The sequence below is a fragment of the Pelobates fuscus genome, chromosome 7 (genome assembly GCF_036172605.1).
Source record: "Pelobates fuscus isolate aPelFus1 chromosome 7, aPelFus1.pri, whole genome shotgun sequence".
In the NCBI taxonomy this organism is placed as follows: Eukaryota; Metazoa; Chordata; class Amphibia; order Anura; family Pelobatidae; genus Pelobates; species Pelobates fuscus.
The window spans coordinates 163,480,176-163,500,900 of record NC_086323.1 but is presented as its reverse complement, the minus strand read 5'-3'; the positions used below and the strand labels follow the sequence as shown (position 1 = coordinate 163,500,900).

Sequence of the window (20,725 nt, the reverse complement as noted above, 5' to 3'; positions counted from 1 at the left end):
GTTAATCGTATTCTCAAGAAATGGTTTATTATTAGAATTGAACTTTGACAGTACGAATAATAGCAGCAATTATACTGTTATAGAGACATTCAAACATTTGTTAACAGTTGACCAACCTGTGCAGAGGGTGGATTTCCACCTTGTTCATGCAGATGTCAGTCCAATCAGAAAACATACATGGACAGGATACACTGTCACTAGACAATACAGGTAGTTGGATTTGAATGCTAGCTAAATAAATAAATACAATAAGTATGGTTTGGAAAACTGCTGTTCCAAAGTTGGAATGTTGCAGAATAATTCTGTTTTCAAAATCATCTTTGCAGTTTTCTTTTAGTGAGGGAAAAAAGAAAATCTTTACTGAGCTGGATTTGTTGGAAATAGAGTACTAAAGTCCATTAGGGAATGTGGGGGCTGTTTTCATTAAAGTAACCTCATCCAAAATTACTTGATATATTGGTTACAGTAGTGTATTTTGAATTTGTGCTGCCCTAGGCATGACGGAACTCTGGAACACTGACTGACATATACACAGCCACACCCACTCACTGACCGGCACACACACTCAGATACACGAACATACACTCACTGGCAGACACACATACTCACACAATCACTGATTTGACACAATCTGACAGACACACACAATTACTGATTTGACACAATCACTCAGACACGCACTGACACACGCACTGAAAGACACGCACACACTCACTGACAGACACACATGCACAACCACACACTGATAGACATACACACACACACTCACTGAGAGACACACACATTGATAGACGTACACACACATTCACTGACAGACACACACAAACTCACTCACAGAAACACACATTCACTACTAAACAAACTTACTGACAGACACACTGACATACAAACATTCAGACAGACACATACACACACTCACTGACACACACACACACACACACACTGACATACAAAGACATTCAGACAGACACATACAAACTGAGAGACAAACACACAAACACTGACAGACTGACACACACACTGACAGACTGACACACACACTGACAGACTGACACACACACACTGACACACACACAGACAGACTGACACACACACACACACACACACTGACAGACTGACACACACACACTTCCCCCCAACATTTACAAATAATTTTTATTATTTACTTTTATTTTAATTTAAATCCACCCAGTCTCTCTACCTTTGGGAGAGCTGAGTAGATTTTTACCTGGAGTCCAGTGTGGCTGCTGGGCTGGCGGGCAGGCGTGCAGGATGGAGGGCGGGCAGGCAAGGGGGGGGGAAATGGATGCGCAAAATAGGCAGTGACGGAGCTCTGATCCTTCTGTCCAGCTCCCTCGCGCGCTGCTTAGTAATGCCGGGCGCCTGAGTGACGTCACATTCCGGCGCCCGTCATCACTGCGTGTCGCGCAAGATGAGCAGGAAGAGCTCAGATCAGTGCTCCCTCGCCACCCCACTGTCCGGGCACCCTGGGAGGGCTCAAGGGTGGCCAGCCAGCCAACTCTTGGGCCCCCCCATAAGTCAAGGCACTTGGGGGGTTAAGGGGTGGTGTTTTTTGCCACCCTCTGGAAAGTGCTGCCCAAGGCAAATGCCTTGTTTGCCTTGCACTAAATACTGCGCTGACTGGTTCAAGAATATATATGGTAAGAGTATCATTCAGCAATTCAGAAGATAAAATTGCTCCAACAACGATGTCCCTGAGTCCAAGCTGGCATACTTGATCCCCCTATCGGATCAATTTGAAAGCAAATGACGAGATCCCTTCAGGAAATGTCTGATTGTAAAACAGAAGGTGCAGTCTACTGTCCTCTGAGGAGCAGCCACCCACAATCTGATATCTCACGTCTAAACCATAAAGAGTGCTGCAGTGCTGGGCTAAGGTGGGACAGCAGCAGGGTTTGTAAATGGCCAATGTGGCCTCTCTCTCCTCAAGAGACATCTAGTAAGCCTTTAGTGGTCAAATTGATCTGGGAGAACATTGCAAACTGGGATGCCTTATAATAAGTGAATAGACCTCAGACCTTTAGTTTATGCAATAAGGATTTCTGAAACATTCCCCTCTTCCCCTTCCAAATGTAGGAACGTCCCATGTTTTTAATATCAGGCTTACTTATGACAATATGCATTTGTTAAGTTAGAAAAAATAAATTGTATAAATCCACACCTTTATCCGGCAACTGAGCACCTCCATCTTAGTTCCCTGTCAATCACTGTTATGAGCTTTGTTATTGTACTAGACAGTTAGCATAGAGAAAGCTTACAGAGAAGAGGAAAAATGAAATGTTTGTCCTGGCTTTGGCCTTCTCTGAACTGGACTATGATTTATTTATTACATCGTTAATACAGATTTAATATAGCCTTGTATGGAGAGTACTGTACCAATTCCTAGGAGAAAATATCTGTAATTACAGCCGTTTTAAATGAGCTTCTAGCGAACTTGGATAAAAACATATTGGCAGATGTAGTAGCCATGCTCTGGAAAGACCTCACAGACCTGACAAGACAGCTTGATGCACTAGATGACACATCAGTCGACACACACTAAAAGACTCCGATATAGCGCATGATCCAAGAGATGAACCAAATTCAGAGCTTTGCTGCTCTTGTAGACTTACGATGCCGAACAAAATCACAAGAGAAGGTGGAGGTACCATCTGCAAATATCTCTCATTCATTAAGGTGCCTTTTTACAGCCCTACTATGTCCTAGGCAGGCTAAAACCACCAAGCCTTCTGTCTCCCTTAACCAGTCAAAGCCCTTGCTACAGCAACTAGGGACTGGGTGGGCCAATTTCAGAAAGGATGGGACAAGGCCGCAGTTGCGGCAGGCGGCAGCCCTCAGGGAAATTTGCCCTTTGCTTTGGAAAACATGACGCTTACGTTCCTTCAGGATCTCTCCAGCAACACCCTAGCATGGTGGAAATCCTTCCAATCCCTCACTGCTCTACTTAGATCTCAAGCCCTTTGATACTGCTGGAGTCAGTCGTGCACCCTTATTGTGTCCCAATAAGTTCTACCTTTCCAATTCATGATTTCCACAAGGCTGTGGCCGATTTATGGACTTCAGGCCTGTCACAGGACTTATTCAACATTTCTTTACCATGATTCCTACTCATCCACCCCATGGTTGGGACCCAATAAAAGTCACCCCATTTATTAACAGCTAACTGAAGATCCATATGATGCTGCAACTACTTGGGGCCCACCTGGACCTAAGTCAGTTCTCCAGTTAATCTATAATATATTGCTGCCCATTGATTTTAGGTTTAGTTTTTGCTTAATTTATTTCTTGCGTTTTGTCTTCTATCCAGTGCCTTATGCCTCATTGCTCCTTTCACCTCACCTCATACTATACCAGAACTTATCATATGCTGGATTTATTGACTTGAGATAAATGTTCCTCTTACGTTCTTGTCTTCCTCTTAATTATGCATCTAGATGTTTAATTGTAATCATAGAATCTTCAGGTTTGAAGCGCTCTTTTGAGCTCTGCACTCTTAACATTCTTACCAAAATTTTCAATTCACTAGTTATTACTCCAGTACACCATTATGAGATGCTAGATTTTCTTTTAAATTTGTATTATAGATTTAGCAAATGGCATCATATTCCAGTTCAGAAAGCCAAAGACAGAGCAACCTTTGCAAACATATAGGAGAATGAAAGATGGAGGTGTCCCGTTGCGAGATCAGGAAGGTGTGGGTTTTTACATCAAAATTTAATTTCCACACCTTTCAATACATATTTGATATGATGTGAAAAATCCTGAGAAGCAATTTTGAACCTTTTTGTAAGAAATAAAGCATCTCACTGAAAAATCAAATAAAAATAAAAAGATTCTGCAGACTCAGACTGCAGTGTTCTTTCAAGTGGTGCATACGGTCTATATTCAGTGTTTGGTTGTGCCTTTTTTATTTACCATTTGATAACCTCAAGCATTAGTTCCCGCAGCATAGCTACATCTGTAAAACCACAAGAATGTATGCAGCTGCAGTGTGGTAAATAACATGTTTAGGCTAGGCTGCTCTAATTTTAAAACAAAAGAATTATATATATATTTATATTTATTCCCACAGACAAAAAATTGTTAGCATTCAAAAAAATAAAAACATTTTTTTGGTTCATTAGCAGTAAAAAATTAGATTAGATTAGGAGTCACTCACTAAACCAGGTGAATGGTGACAACACAATCATTTTTATGCTATAACACCCAAATAAGAAAACCGTTTCCAGTTCAGATATTTTCCTGATGAGCTATGGGAATCTTAAAGAAATCACAAGATGTAAGGTGCCAGAATGCAGAAAACTAATGTCATTGTCAGAGAGAGTTATCTCGCAACAGCATGCTGGAGTGTGTAGTATGGTGCCCCGAGTGTTCCTTCATAGTTGCAGTTTATATCAACTTTCTTTCTGGTCTACCCAGAAGTTAGACTTCAGAGAAAACAACTAGGACAGACAAACCAAAATTGGGGGTCGAGGGGTCTCTTTTGCCAAATTCATGACTGTTGGCAAATATGGGTACTAGTCTAAAAAACTTTAATACGGTTTGTGAAAAAAACACACTCCGAGATAGAGATGGATTTTAGTTCTCACAAAGCTTTGGAAACGGAAGAAAATCCATGCAAAATTGTTTGTGGTCATAAAAAAAAGAGTGCGATTTTCTCCTTTGTCCTGAGATGCAAAAGTGTATGTGTGTGAAGGGAGGGGGTCATAGCAAGGACGTAGAAGGATCATGAGGTGCGATGGGGCAAATCCTTTAATTTCATCCTCACCCCAAAACCGTACTTCGTATACTACATTGAGCCAACATAGTTATACAGATAAAAATAAACTACTTTATTTTAACAGATACACAGCATACAGTCAATATTTCAGTCTCATAACCTTGTCACCTTGTGTGCAGTAACGCGATTGAAACATTTACTATATGCCAATGCATGCCTGATTCAAATAAATAAATATATATATATATATATATATTCTTAAATCTTATAAGTGCACTCTTTGTTGGATATACTATAGAATTTTTGGTGAATACAAATCCGAATTTCAAAATTTAGGCTAAAATAGTCAAGCTATCATTATACCTGTTTGGAGAATGGGAAGAAGGCAATGTTATGCTCTGGGCAATTTTCTGCTGGGAAACCTTGGGTCCTGGCATTGATGTGAATGTTACTATGTACCACCTACCTAAATATTGCTATAGACCAAGTACACCACTTCATGGCAATGGTGTTCTCTGATGGCAGTGACCTCTTTCAGCAGGATAATGCACCTTGCCACATGCGCAAAAATTGCTCAGGAAAGTTTTGAGACAATAAATGCTAATGTTCCCTTGATAAAGGCAACCAGGAGGTGCCGAAACGTTGGGGGGTTACTTTTTGTGTCCTGTTTCTGCCCTGTTAGGCTTGTGAAAACTTTTGGTAATTATCATTGATTTTTTTAATTTTTTTTTGTGCCTAATTTTGTCACTTTAATTATAATTGTTTGTTTTTGCCTGTATCTGATATTGGCTTATTAAACCAGGTTAAGTGACTATTGTGGCTTTTTTTGGTGTGCATTCTCTTTCTTGTTAGATTACTATTTATATGGGTATTTGAGGGAATACCAGTGAGCAATAAATAATTTGAAGTATCTCCGTCTATGCAGTCCTATATCTGAAGAAGCTGTTAAAGTTAGAGCAGGATCATTCTGCTCTATGTTTGTGAGTGCATCTTTTTGGCATCTATAATTTATATAATTTTAATACGGTGTTACACTATTGTGTTTTTTATGTCTCTCTTTTCCTTTATGTATATTTTCATTCGAGAGGACATATGTATGTATAATATTTTATTACACATTTGAGTGCACTTTAAAAACACTTTGCACTTTATCATAAAGTTTTGCACTAGTTGCACTTTGTAACACTTGGGTCTTAAAGACACAGCACACCTTATCATTTTATTATATTCACAAGAGTGTTTAGAAGAGTTTTTACACTTATTTTTGGTGCAGCTTCATTTTAAGGTATATAACATTTATTGGAGACTATTATATTACGAGCGCCTACTTTTTACTTGTTCTCTGTGTATATGATGAGGACCTACACAATCTTAGGCAGGTTGTTTTAATTTTGTGGCTGATCAGTATATATATATATACACACCGTATATACTCGAGTATAAGCCGACCCGAATATAAGCCGAGGCCCCTAATTTTACCCCAAAAAACTGGGAAAACTTATTGACTCGAGTATAAGACTAGGGTGGGAAATGCAGCAGCTACTGGTAAATTTCTAAATAAAATTAGATCCTAAAAAAAATTATATTAATTGAATATTTATTTGCAGTGTGTGTATGAATGCAGTGTGTGTATGAGTGCAGTGTGTGTGTGTGTATGAATGCAGCGTGTGTATGAGTGCAGCGTGTGTATATGAGTGCAGTGTGTGTATATGAGTGCAGTGTGTGTATATGAGTGCAGTGTGTGTATATGAGTGCAGTGTGTGTATATGAGTGCAGTGTGTGTATATGAGTGCAGTGTGTATGAATGCAGTGTGTATGAATGCAGTGTGTGTATGAGTATGTGTGCAGTGTGTGTATGAATGCAGTGTGTGTGTGTGTGTGTTGCAGAGCCTTGGTTGGGGGTGGGCAATTTTATTTTATTTTTTTAAATTATTTTAATATTTTTATTATTATTTTTTATTATTTTATTTTATTTAATTATTATTTTTTTAATTATTTTAATATTTTTTTTATTTTGTATTATTTTATTTTATTTGTACTATTATTATTTTTTAAATTATTAATATTTGATTATTTATATTTATTTTTTTCCGTCCCCCCTCCCTGCTTGCTAGCTGGCCAGGGAGGGGGGCTCTCACTCCCTGGTGGTCCAGTGGCATTGGTAGTTCAGTGGGGGGAGAAGGGGAGCTGGCAGGGAGCACTTACCTCTCCTGCAGCTCCTGTCAGCTCCCTTCTCCTCCGCGCCGGTCCGTGCAGCTCCCTCTGTCAGCTCACACTGTAAGTCTCGCGAGAGCCGCACTATGAACCCGCGGCTCTCGCGAGATTTACGCTGGGAGACCGAGGTGCTGAACGGACCGCCGCGGAGGAGAAGGGAGCTGACAGGAGCTGCAGGAGAGGTAAGCAAGATCTCTGCAGCCCCCACAGCCCCATTGTCTGTATTATGGCAATGTAAATTGCCATGATACAGACACTGACTCGAGTATAAGCCGAGTTGGGGTTTTTCAGCACAAAAAATACTCAAGTATATACGGTATATATATATATATATATATATATATATGTATATATATATATATATATATATGTATGTATATATATATAAATTTCAAAGCATCTTTATGGGGTATGGATGCACTCTTTGACAAAGACCCACTGATGCTCAGTGACATACAGTTTACCGACTGATAAATGCAGGCTCTCCGACAGACATAGGCTCACTCACTGGCACAAAATCGATGCCCACATACATTCATTAACGCACACTGGTATAGACATTGGGGAACGCACCATACTGACACACAATCATCAATACTCAATCACATATGCTCATTAGCACACACACTGGCACACACACAATGTGACCCATACAAACCCACTGGGCCCTTAAATGGATATCCCGCCAAAGTCATGTTTGTTGGATAGAGATCAATGTTACCCATGGCAAATTGAATCTGTCCTTTAACGTGGGTTGCATGGGGGAATTCAGGGCAATCTGTTACCATCTACAACACACTTCGACCATCTATGGTGTATTATTCGTAAAAAGTTGGTATGATGTCTTGCAACTCCGCATTGATCTGGATTATAGGAAACCCAGATATTTATTGTTATCACGAGAAAGGGCTTGAAGCATTCTCATGGTGGTTTTCACAAAATATTTCATGCACAGGTGACAGGTGAGGAGTCAATTTGGGAGAAGTTTGCTACAATCAGAAATAGAAAATCTTTACACAGTCGTTAATTACTTGGCATACATATATATATAGCCACAAAATACCAGCACTCAGGGGTTTTAAGTGATTCTTCTTTTATTCTGAATCCATAAAGTCAACGTTTCAGTTCCTTCCTGGAACTTTCATCAGGACAATTAGACATATATACAGACTTCATAGAAAACAAACAGGACAGTTAGACAAACCAAAATTGGGGGTGAGGGGTCTCTCTTGCCAAATTCAGGATGGTTGGCAAATATGGGTACTAGTCTAAACGTTTACATCAGCATTAACTCAATTTGAAAGAATTTATAGGTAAAACCGTCCACACAAAATTTCACTATAAAATCTTTTAGGAACTTAATTTATGCTGAGAGATTAGTACAGATTAATGTAATGCCTTGACAATCAGAATTACCATAGTGGTACCAGTGGTACCATGATCCAGTAAGACTACAAGACATATACCTGAAACATTCTAAATGCTATGGAACCAGGGCCGGATGAACATATGGGCTGATTGAGCTGGAGCTCCAGGCCCATTGATAATGTTTTTTTTTTTTTTTTTTTTTTACACACTACTCTTAGGGTTGTTCACCTGCCCGGTATTTATTTGAGGCTGCCTGGCCGGTGCCGATATTGCAGTAATACTGACAATACAAATTTTACTCAGTTTAAACAGAGATTACTCTGCAATACCATCATCGCCCACTAGGAGTCGCTGTGTGTCTGAAGCGAGGCATGAATAGGAAGTTACAGCATATCCCTGCATCACTCTACTCACTGATCTGCAGGGGAGCAGCTACACAGCACAGAGAGCAGCTCCCAACCTGCAGAGACAGCCTACAGCTCAGGGAAGTGAGGGATGGGGACACTAAGACACTAAGGGACACTGTGAGACATGGGGACACAGGAAGACCTCTGGGGATGCTGAGACGCTTGGGGACACTTGGAGACACGGAGACACAGACACACATGGCCACTCCAAGCCAGTGTCCCTGGTGTCTCAGTGTCCCCATGTCTCCCAGTGTCTCAGTGTCCCTAGAGTCTCATTGTTCCCATGTCTACCAGTGTCCCTAGTGTCTCAGTGACCCCATGTCTCTCAGTGACCCCATGTCTCTCAGTGACCCCATGTCTCTCAGTGACCCCATGTCTCTCAGTGACCCCATGTCTCTCAGTGACCCCATGTCTCTCAGTGACCCCATGTCTCTCAGTGTCCCCATGTCTCTCAGTGTCCCCAAGTGTCTCAGTGTCCCCAAGTGTCTCAGTGTCCCCAAGTGTCTCAGTGTCCCCAAGTGTCTCAGTGTCCCCAAGTGTCTCAGTGTCCCCAAGTGTCTCAGTATCCCCAAGTGTTTCAGTATCCCCACGTGTCTCAGTGTCTCCATGTCTCTCAATGTCCCCTAGTGACATGGGGGGACACACACTAGGGGACACTGGGCAAAATGGGGACACTGGGAGACATGGGGCACTGAGACACTGTGATAAATAGGGACACTGTGATACATAGTCCGTGTCCCCAAGTCTCCCAGTGTTCCCAAGTGTCTGTGTCCCCAAGTGTCTCACAGTGTCCCCGGGTGAAATAGGGACACTGGTAAACATGGGGACACAGACACTAGAGGACACTGGGTGACATGGGGACACTGGGTGACATGGGGACACTGGGTGACATGGGGACACTGGGAGACACTGGGACACTGGAAGACACTGGGAGACAGGGAGACACTGGGAGACAGGGAGACACTGGGAGACAGGGAGACACTGGGAGCAATCCATCTATACAGCAGAATCAAACTAAGTAGTTTTTTGGTGATTTCACAGAATTTTCTCTTATGTCACTTCTTGTGATTTAGATCATGTGATGTCACATACAAAATTAGTTTTGCAAATTAGTAAGGCCTGTATTCCCCCCCCCCCCCCCCCCCCCCCAAGATTGGTGGCAATCCAAACTACTTTTCACATACTCTTGCTTAAGTATGGAAACTTAAGAGGAATGTATGGAAACAACACTTGTGTGGACTAGCTGAAATGAAATTAGTAAAGGTAATGCTGACTTTGGTCTCTCTAACACTGTGGCATCCACTCACTACATCCACATTTTCTCTGTCTCAGACTGTATACCAGGAGCTTCTGCCTGCTAGTAAGAAGGTAAGGAGACAAGTGGACATGTGAGTGCTAGGGGACAGTCTTTAGAAAGCATAGAGCGAGTGCATCATTATGCACAGCTCAGGATGCTGTTGGTCAACATGCATGATTGGCAGGCAGCCTGACATGCATTCATGCCAGGCTAGCCTTCCAATTCTTTAGGCAGACACGCCTCCTTTTTGGGCATGCTCGTCCCTTTCGGAAGTTCTGGTTACATGATCCGTGTCCAATTAGCATGAATTAGAGAGAGATTAGTATATTTTAAGAGAATCTGAGTTTTCTTATAGCTGCATTCTATGAGTTTCCCTCCGGCAACTTCTCCACCAGAGAGGTATGACTGTTTTAGTGTTTTTGGTCGAAAAGATTCTGTACTTAGACCCCTCATAATTGTCAGCACCAGGCCCACTGAGCTCTTAATCTGGCCCTGTATTAAACGTATTTGCGGGTATGGTAGCTTTGTGAGATCATTGATAAGTTCTGGCAGGAGGGCTTTGCTATGATTAATTGAGTTTGGGATCACTGTGGCGAAAGTAACATCGCCATTTGTACTTGGAGGGGCCTGCTTGCCAGCCTCCTGCCCACAGACTATGGGCCCTGCAGGGAAACCTGTAAAAGACTACCAAACTTGACCGACTGTTAGCACTGATTTCCCTGGAACTGTTTTGGGTATAGGACCATGTGTACAGTAGGTCAAAACTATGACTTCCAGGAAATTCCTAAACCCATGAACCGGGTGATTTTTGGATATGTTGTTCACCCAGATCGGGGCTATCAGGGGGATGTCCAGTATTTGTGACTTAATGGCTACTAGAAAAAACTGAACATACTCCATTTGTAATATCTTGGGTTGTCTACTATTGCAAATGGTATGCCATCATGGGGGTAATTTTCATTCCTGGGCACCGTTTGGTCTCAAAGGCAACTTAACCAGTCTGGCAAATTTCAATGTGTATAAACTGAAAACTGTAATGTGCTATATTTGACCCTGTAACTTTCCAAAACACCATAAAACCTGTACATTAGGGGTACTGTTTTACTTGTGAGACATTGCTGAAAACAAATATGTGTAATTTATTGCAGTAACAGCTAACCGTATTGTGACATTCACAGTTGTTATGCCATGCAGAACTAAAAAAATAAAAATTAAAAAAGTCTTAATTTCTCAGTTATTTTTTATATTTTATTCATATAAAATTAGGTTTAATATACAAATATGTGATGTGACATGAAAACCCTGTTTCTCCTGAACAAAATCATATATGATAAGTGTGGGTGCACCTAATATGAAAGAGGTGAATTACTGCTGAACAAACATTTAGCGCAAATTCAAGGTTTTGTTTACGTTTTGATTTGATCACAACTTCTACAATTGGCTCAGTCCTTAAGGGGTTAATCAAACAATTTGTTTACATATTATAATGTATTTTTTGCTTTCTATATATTTTTTGTTTCTATTTTTTGTATACATACTTACATACATAGATCATATTTTTTTTTAGCTGCTGGGATGGAGAAAATCACTATTATAACAGAGATACTTCGTAATAAAACATTTGCACCATCAACCAATTATTGTATTTTTCCAGAGGATCACGGGTAAAGTGTATATATAAGATATTTCTTAAAAAGGATTACATTGTATGATACTACAACCCTGCTTTGACGTGCAAATACCTGTATTGGTTATTGTACATTTATTTTATTGCCAATCATGTTTATTATAATCTGTAGTAAAGCAATACTAAGCTATTTCTAATTGTTTTTGACAAATGCTTTCTTTTGTAAGTATTGCAATACTCTGTTATAGCTCACAAACTCTATTTATAGTCTTATTTCCCACTCTCTTAAATAAGAAACTAAAAAAAAAAAAATATTTAAATAAAAAAGAGACAGACAAATAAATATATTTGAAATTAAATCAATAATAGTATAGAAATACAGAATGAATATAACTGTACACAGGATAACAGTATGACTAAATGGGGCTAAATCCAAAAATGTGACAGTCATCAGTAGATAGAGAATTTATGTCCATGTTAATGCGTCCAGGGAATATGAAGTCAGTGAAGGAAAAAACTAATAAAATAAATAAATAAATGAAGCATCCCTCCCCTATTAAGAATAATCAATTCTTCCAGTACAACAAACCTCTCCCACTCTCCATACTGGTCAGTCCATGAGTATACACACCAATCAGTCTGTTATATAGGTTTTAAGTAATTAAACATAGTAAACAGGATCTTACCCCTCTGAAGTCCCACGGTTTGGAGGAAGGAAATAAGGAGAATGTGGTCTTGTGCTGCCATTTCGCCCTGCAAGATGACACAGGAGAAGGAAACAGTGTTTATAATTTATCTGCCGCACATACTGAAATGTCAACTCTCCATTTCCTGGTCACACCTGATGTGGCATTTGCAAAAGGGACACCTTGGGTTACCTGCCAGTTAATATGTGGATAAGACGTTTCTTGTGGTTTTGTAAACATAGGCTAAAAACGAATGGGCAGGTAATGGAGTTCTCATGACACATAATACCAAAATACCATCTAGCTACACACACACACTGGTCTGCAATGGAAACAGAAGTCTTAGCAAGGCCTGAATAACTTCTCTAGTGTGGACTATTAACATGGGAAGGTAAACAAAGGTTTCTGTCAGCACCTCAGGGCTCATTAAACATTTAATAGGCACATGGGCCTCGGGAGTTCAAGCCAGCTTTGATGAATGCTCGTATTTGGAGAAAACCGCCAATGTATTTGACACTGGTCATATTTATATAACCTAAATCACTGGGGGAAAAAAAAGTTACAGTGAGGACAAACATGTATTCAATGTTTGGCCTTTCACCTTGTTAACTGCATATCACCCCCTTCCCTAGAATTTGGAACATTTTAATATCGATGTGTAAAATTCTGGTCTCCTATGGAGCAGATATGAATTAAATTAGATTTGCTCACGCCTGTAATCCTGCACATGTACATCAACACACAAATATATATAACACACACACACGTCCTCTTACCCTGATAGCTGAGTAAGTGGTTAGCTCACCAAAATTGAAATTAAATTCAAGTTAAAGGGACACTATTGTCAGCAAAACAACTTTAGTTGAATTAAGCAGTTTTTGTGTCTAAATCATACCCACAAATACCCCAGTGTTTGTGACTAAGTGACTACTAAAAAAGGCTAAACATACCCCACGTTCAATACCTCGGGTTGTCTACTTTTTCAAATGGTATGCCATTATGGGGGTAATTCTCATTCCTGGGCTACCACACCGTCTCAAAGGTAACATTACTAATCTGGCAAATTTCAATTTGAAAATGGAACGTTCTATATTTGACCCTGTAACTTTCCAAAACACCATAAAACCTGTTAATGGGGGGTACTGTTCTACTCGTGAGACCTCGCTGATTACAAATATGTGCATTTTTTTGCAGTAAAACCTAACAGTATTATGACATTTACAGCTAAAATGTGAGGCGGAACTACAAATTAAAAAAAAAAAAAAAAAATTTCTCACAGTTTTTTTAATTTTATTCATAATAAATTATGTTTCATATATGAATATTTTATATGAAATTAAAGCCCTGTTTCTCCTGAACAAAATGATATATAATAAGTGTGGGTGCATATAATATGAAAGAGGGGAACTACGGGTGGACAGACATATAGCGCAAATTCCAGTTTTTGTTTACGTTTTGTTTTGATCAGAACGTGTACTATTGACTCCGTCCTGAAGGGGTTAATAATATATATATATATATATATATATATATATATTAATAATTAGCTTAGATCAGGATCATTTTACTGGATGGCTAGCTAGTGACCAGTGGCGAAGCAATTCACTAGGTTGGTGACAGATGAGCCCCTGTTTTTTGCCAAATGGCTTGAGAGGCTCTATCTATGCTTTGGCGCGAGGGGATTCGAGGCCACTGAATGTTGTGGCAGGGTGTTGGCCTCTCATGACATTTAAATCATGAGATAGATTGGGTGTGACAAGTAGAGCCCTCTCTATGCAGGGCCGGACTGGGAATTAAAAGCAGCCCTGGAAAAAAATATTTACCAGCCCCATAATGTGTCGCGCCAGCATAGTGTGCAGGTACAGAGTTAGAAAAGAGAACTTAAAATTAAAAATGATTACTCCAACGTAAAAAGAAGCACTCATAGGCTTCAAAATAAACAAAAGTGCTGATTTATTTTAAGCAGACGGGCCTTTGCATGTAATCAATGTTTCAGTCCAACTACCTTGACATATTAAGAAAAGCTTGGTAATGGAACTGAAATGGTGAATGTATGTAGGGCACAACTGTAAAAAATGTACGTTATCTTGTTTATTTTGAAGTCCTGTGGGTGCGCTCTTTACTTTAAATATGTTATTGTGCTGGAGTATGCACCTAGCAACAAGACTCGGACAATATCTGCTCATTACATATGGTACATATTAATGACATTTCTCGTATTATGCATATATAAATGTACATTAACATATGTGTAAATATAATAGGCATAATTATATATATATATATATATATATATATATATATATATATATATATATATATATATAAAACACGAAAAATACCGGCACTCAAGGACAGTGTCCAGATGAAAGCTCCTGTGAGGAGCTGAAACGTCGATTCTTTTCTTCAAAATAAATGAAGATTTGTTTTGCTGAAAATCCTTGAGTGACGGTATTTTTCATGTTTTGTATTATTCAGCCACCAGAGCACCAGGTATTTTTTTCATATTGTCATGGTTGGAGTGCAGGGGCCATCTAGATTTATATATATATATATATATATATATATATATATATATATATATATATATATATATATATATATATATATATATATATATATATCTCTATCTCTAATATACATGTCATATACCAGTGGCGGATCCAGAGCCTGATCCCGGGAGGGGCACTTGTAGATTATTTAAAGAAAAAATCCATACACAATAACCACTACTGCTCTGTGTAGTGGTTATGGTGCAAGGAGTGCCGGGGCCCCCTCACAGAGTAAGTAGTCAAACGGTTTAAGAACTGTTTGACAACTTACCTGGGGTCTGCTGGGATATGGGGCTGTATTAGGGTATAGGAGCAGTGGTGCAATGTGTGAGGGGTGCAGTGTGTGTGAAAGGTTCAGTGTATGTGTGTGTGGAGGGGGTGTAGTGTGTGAATGCGTAGGGTGTGTGGGGAAATGTGTGTATGGGAGGGCTGTGAATGTGTGTGTGTGTGGGGGGGGGGGGCAATGTGTGCATGGGGGCAGTGTGTGAATGTGTATGGTGTGTGTGTGGGGGAAGTGTGTCTATGGGGCTAGAGTTCACTCTCAACACTGCGACCACCAGGAATTCATGGTGGTCGCAGTGGTGAGATTGAACTCTAGCCCATAGCTCCAGGGCTAGAGTTCACTCTCGTGAGAGCCGGAGCATTGCCGTGGTAACCGCGCAACGCTCTGTGCTCGTGCGAGAAGGACGCAGAGGAGCCGGCTGCCCGCACGGTGCCTGTGGAACGGGGAGGGAGATCAGCTGGCAGTGGAGAGCCTCATGGGGGGGGGGGGGGTCTCCCCTCTCCTTCCCAGTCTCTCTCTTCCCCCTCTGCCTCTTTTTCTCCCCCTCCCCTTGTGTGTCTCTCTCCTTTCTCCCTCTGTCTCTTTCTCCCCCATTTCCCTGTGTTTCTCTCTCTCCCTCACATCTCTCTTCCCCTCTGTCTCTCTCTTCCCCTCTTCCTCTCTCTTCCCCTCTTCCTCTCTCTCTCCCCTTCCTCTCTCTTTCCCCCCCTTCCTCTCTCTTTCCCTCTGTCTCTCTCTCTCCCCCTTCCTCTCTCTCTCCCCCTTCCTCTCTCTCTCCCCCTTCCTCTCTCTCTCCCCCTTCCTCTCTCTCTCCCCCTTCCTCTCTCTCTCCCCCTTCCTCTCTCTCTCCCCCTTCCTCTCTCTCTCCCCCTTCCTCTCTCTCTCCCCCTTCCTCTCTCTCTCCCCCTTCCTCTCTCTCTCCCCCTTCCTCTCTCTCTCCCCCTTCCTCTCTCTCTCCCCCTTCCTCTCTCTCTCCCCCTCTGTCTCTTTTTCCTCCCTCCACCATCTTTCTATTGCCCCTTTTTTCCCTCTGTGTCTCTCTCTCCTTCCCCCATCCTTTCCCAGTGCCCCTCTGTTTTATTTCCCCCCTCCCCTCCCATTTACCTGAGAGGAGTCAAGGACTCAAGGGGGCCGGCCGCACTCCACGCTGGAGCCGCCGGACCGGGTGGCAGCCTCGCCGGTCCGGCGGCACTCCTGTCAGGCTGTCACTAATGCAGACTCGCTGACAGGCTCAGGCACTGAGTGTAGTGGTGTTGTGGAGACAGGCTCAGGCACCGAGTGTAGTGGTGTTGTGGAGACAAGCTCAGGCACGGAGTTTAGTTGTGTTGTGGAGACAAGCTCAGGCACGGAGTGTAGTGGTATTGTGGAGACAAGCTCAGGCACGGAGTGTAGTGGTGTTGTGGAGACAGGCTCAGGCACGGAGTGTAGTGGTGTTGTGGAGACAGGCTCAGGCACTGAGTGTAGTGGTGTTGTGGAGACAAGCTCAGGCACTGAGTGTAGTGGTGTTGTGGAGACAAGCTCAGGCACGGAGTGTAGTGGTATTGTGGAGACAAGCTCAGGCACAGAGTGTAGTGGTGTTGTGGAGACAAGCTCAGACACGGAGTGTAGTGGTATCGTGGAGACAAGCTGAGGCGGTGAGTGTAGGGGTTTTGAGGAGACAGGCCCAGGCTCAGATTGCAGTGGAATTATGGAGACAGGCTTGGAGACTATGGTGATGCCTGATAGAATCCCCCAACAACAAAAACTGCTTTATATCATAATAGGAGTGGAGCTGGGCATTAATGGTCTTGTGAGAGGTCTCCCTGAAGCTACTGTTCACAGAGATAGGAGACGTATTTGTAATATTGTTAAGCGAGCAAAGCAGGAAGGGGAATTGTATGTACTTGTCCATCTAGGTACAAATGACTTGAAATGAGGTTTCAGGGGTAAAGGAAGTTTTTTGTGTTTTTGCGAATGATATACGGCAGGTTGCTTCCACACTGTCATTCTCTGAAGTTCTGCCTGTGCATAACACTCAGAACGTCAGGCTGATGCGTATTAGGGACTTTAACTTGTGGCTTGGTGAATGGTGTCGGGAGCAAGGATTTGGACAAATTAGTCATTTGTTACACGTGAGTGTACAGAGGAAGAGGTTCTATTTCAACTGTCAAAAGTAAAGGCAAATAAGTTAATGGGACCTGATGGAATACATCCAAAGCTATTAAAAGAGCTTAGGGGCGTGCTAGCAAAACCATTAACAGAATTATTTAACCAATCATTGTTAACAGGAGTAGTCCCAGAAGATTGGAAGTTAGCGAATGTTGTGCCCATTCACAAGAAAGGCAATAGGGAGGAGTCGGTAAACTATATGCCAGTAAGCCTTACTTCAGTAGTGAGGAAAATAAATGGAAACCACATTAAAGGATAGGATTGTTGAACATCTAAAATCACGTGGATTTCAAGATCACAGACAACATGGGTTTACTTAAGGGAGATCATGCCAAATTAATCTTGTTGAGTTTTTGATTGGGTAACTAATATATCAGAGTGGTGCAGTAGACACTGCTTACCTAGATTTCAGTAAGGCTTTTGGCACTGTTGCACATAGAAGGCTTATCAATAAACTGCAATCTTTAAGTCTGGATTCCAATATTGTTGAATGGGTAAGGCAGTGGCGGAGTGACAGGCAACAGAGGGTTGTAGTCAATGGAGTATACTCGAAGCTTGGGCTTGTCACCAGTGGGGTACCTCAGGGATCTGTACTTGGACCTTTAATATTTAATATTTTTAATATTCTTTAATATTTGTATTGGTCATATTGCAGAAGATCTTGATGGTAAGGTATGTCTTTTTGCTGATGATACTAAGATATGTAACAGGGTTGATGTTCCAGGAGGGATAAGCCAAATGGCAAATGATTTAGGTAAACTAGAAAAATGGTCAGAGTTGTGGCAACTTACATTTAATGTGGATAAGTGCATCTTGGATGTAAAACCCCAATAATATTTGATAGAGTCCTAACCTCAACATCTGAGGAAAGGGTTTTAGTGGTAAGGATTTCAGATGACTTAAAGGTAGGCAGCTCCCAAGTGGAGCGGAATGGCATGCGCGGCAAGAGCAGCAGGAAATGCTAGCAGAATGCTTGGTTGTACAGGGAGAGGTATTAGCAGTAGAAAGAGGGAAGTGCTCATGCCATTGTACAGAACACTGGTGAGACCTCACTTGGAGAATTGTACGCAGTACTGGAGACCGTATCTTCAGAAGGATATTGATACCTTAGAGAGAGTTCAGAGAAGGGCTACTAAAGTGGTTCATGGATTGCAGGATAAAACTTACAGGGAAAGGTTAAAGGATCTTAACATGTATAGCTTGGAGGAAAGACGAGACAGGGGGGATATGATAGAAAAATTTAAATACATAAAGGGAATCAACACAGTAAAGGAGGAGACTAAATTGAAAAGAAGAAAAAGTACCACAACAAGAGGACATAGTCTTAACTTACAGGGACAACTGTTTAAAAAAAATATCAGGAAGTATTACTTTACTGAGAGGGTAGTGGATGCATGGAATAGCCTTCCAGCTGAAGTGGTAGAGGTTAACACAGTGAGGAAGTTTAAGCATGCGTGGGATAGGCATGAGGCTATCCTAGCTATAAGATGAGGTCAGGGCCAGACTGGCCTACCGGGATACCGGGAAATTTCCCGGTGGGCCGCGGCACCTGGGGCTGGGCTGATGCAAGTCCACAAGAGGGACTGAAACGTTGATCTTCTCTTAAATATTTCAATAAAAGTTACATTTTAAGGAAGTCCGAGAGTGCAGCCAACTATTTCAATTGCATATACACCCTGTAACGTATTGACGAGCACCCCGACTGGGTACCTCCGTTGAAGGATGCTCCTAGCACTTCCTTAGGGCTCCAAGCACTCCAGCAGACACCATAACCACCGTAGACTCCTCCAGAGAGCAAGGCAGGAACAAGCTCTTACAAGAGCTTAGTAGTGACTTAGCAAGGGAGTATGACAAGCATAGCAATCCCTTGTAGCAGATTCCCCCAATAAGAGACGACACTCCAAATTAAGGGTGAAGTAGAACTGACTGCACTGGCACATACAGCCTCTTTTATTCACAATCCACAAACATAGTACTGCCCACAGGGTTTTGAAATACAACCAATCAATCCGTACAATACACACTGACACTCCCACACAAAATCCTCCCCTCTGCCTGTGATATGATTACCGAACACAATGGTTAATATAATTATCACAGGCAGAGAAATACAGTTTTTACAAAATATTAATAACTTCTAAAATATACACGCCATTCACATAAAACATACTTTTTTCAGAATCAGCATGCTTGAAATATACACATACTCAAAAATCAGGGCAATCGATTCAGGGGTTAAAAAGTTAAGGGAAAGTCTTATTTGACCGGTCAATTTCACACAGAAAAATGTCTAAAAATGAACGGGGCCGTTCGTGCAAATTGCCCAGTCTAACAGTGCGTTCGAATTGTCGAACACACTTCGATTCCAGACAAAGTGTCGAAGATCCTGAGAAGGTAATGGTCAGCGGTGTTCGTGTAAATGTGTAGCCAATTTTAGTTCCATAGATTCAGTGGCACGCACCGCTGACCCCGTTCGACTACATTAAAATGGTCGCCGCCACGTGTTCGGCTTTCGAATGGTGGCCACTTCGACTGCATCCGAAGTGCCAGTTTAAAAGTACAAATCCTTTCTCTGGGAGTTAAAGGGCCAGCAGCAGCACAACACAAAGGATCACTATTGTGTCAGGAAAACAAACTCGTTGGTTATGGTTACTAGGTCCCCCCCGCCCCCCTCCCTCAGGGACCCCCTCCCGCTGGGCTTAAAGGGTTAAAACCCTTTCAGCCACTTACCTTTATCCAGCACCGGGCTCCCTCGTCGCTGGTGACCTCTCCTCCCCTGCCGACGTCAGCTCCCGAGTGGAGCGGAATGCGCATGCATGACAAGAGCCGCACACGCATTCAAACAGTCCATGAGAAATGCTTTCCTATGGACGTTCTGCACGCTGGATGCGATTTTCGCATCCAGTGTCGCAGAAGCGCCTCTAGCGGCTATCAGGAAGACTGCCAATAGAGGCTGGATTAACCCTGCAATATATACATAGCAGTTTCTCTGAACCTGCTATGTTTACATCTGAAGTGTTAAAAACTGGGGGACCTGGCACCCAGACCACTTCATTGAGAACAGAGTGTGAGTGTGCGTGTGTGGGTTTGTTTGTTTCAATTAATCCAGACTTGTGATCAAATATGACTTCACAGTAAATCAGGGTTCCCCCTAAGAGTATGTGTATTGTCGAATACTTTCTGTAGTACATTTATTTTCTTGCGCAGTATAACTCTCTGACTCATTTGAGTACTTGGGTGTCCATGGTCCCACACTATTATTTAATCTGAATTAGTACTTTTGAGTCTGGGACTTTCCAGCAACCTAATGCACCTCTAGGGCCAGGGCTACACATTTATTTTTATATCCATGTATTCGTTTGTTTTGTTACTAGTTTGGTAGATCAAATCAAGTAGAGGAGA

The 20,725-nt window shown here is 41.7% G+C and overlaps 1 protein-coding gene across 1 annotated transcript in view; it reads right to left on the bottom strand.

Moving 5' to 3' along the window:
- Positions 1–20,725, bottom strand: part of ARHGEF3 (Rho guanine nucleotide exchange factor 3) — a 321,423-nt gene that overhangs the window by 207,001 nt on the left and 93,697 nt on the right. The window contains exon 2 of the mRNA XM_063426886.1: positions 12,341–12,407. Coding sequence (XP_063282956.1) covers positions 12,341–12,407 — 67 coding nt within the window. The remainder of the gene's footprint in view (positions 1–12,340; positions 12,408–20,725) is intronic.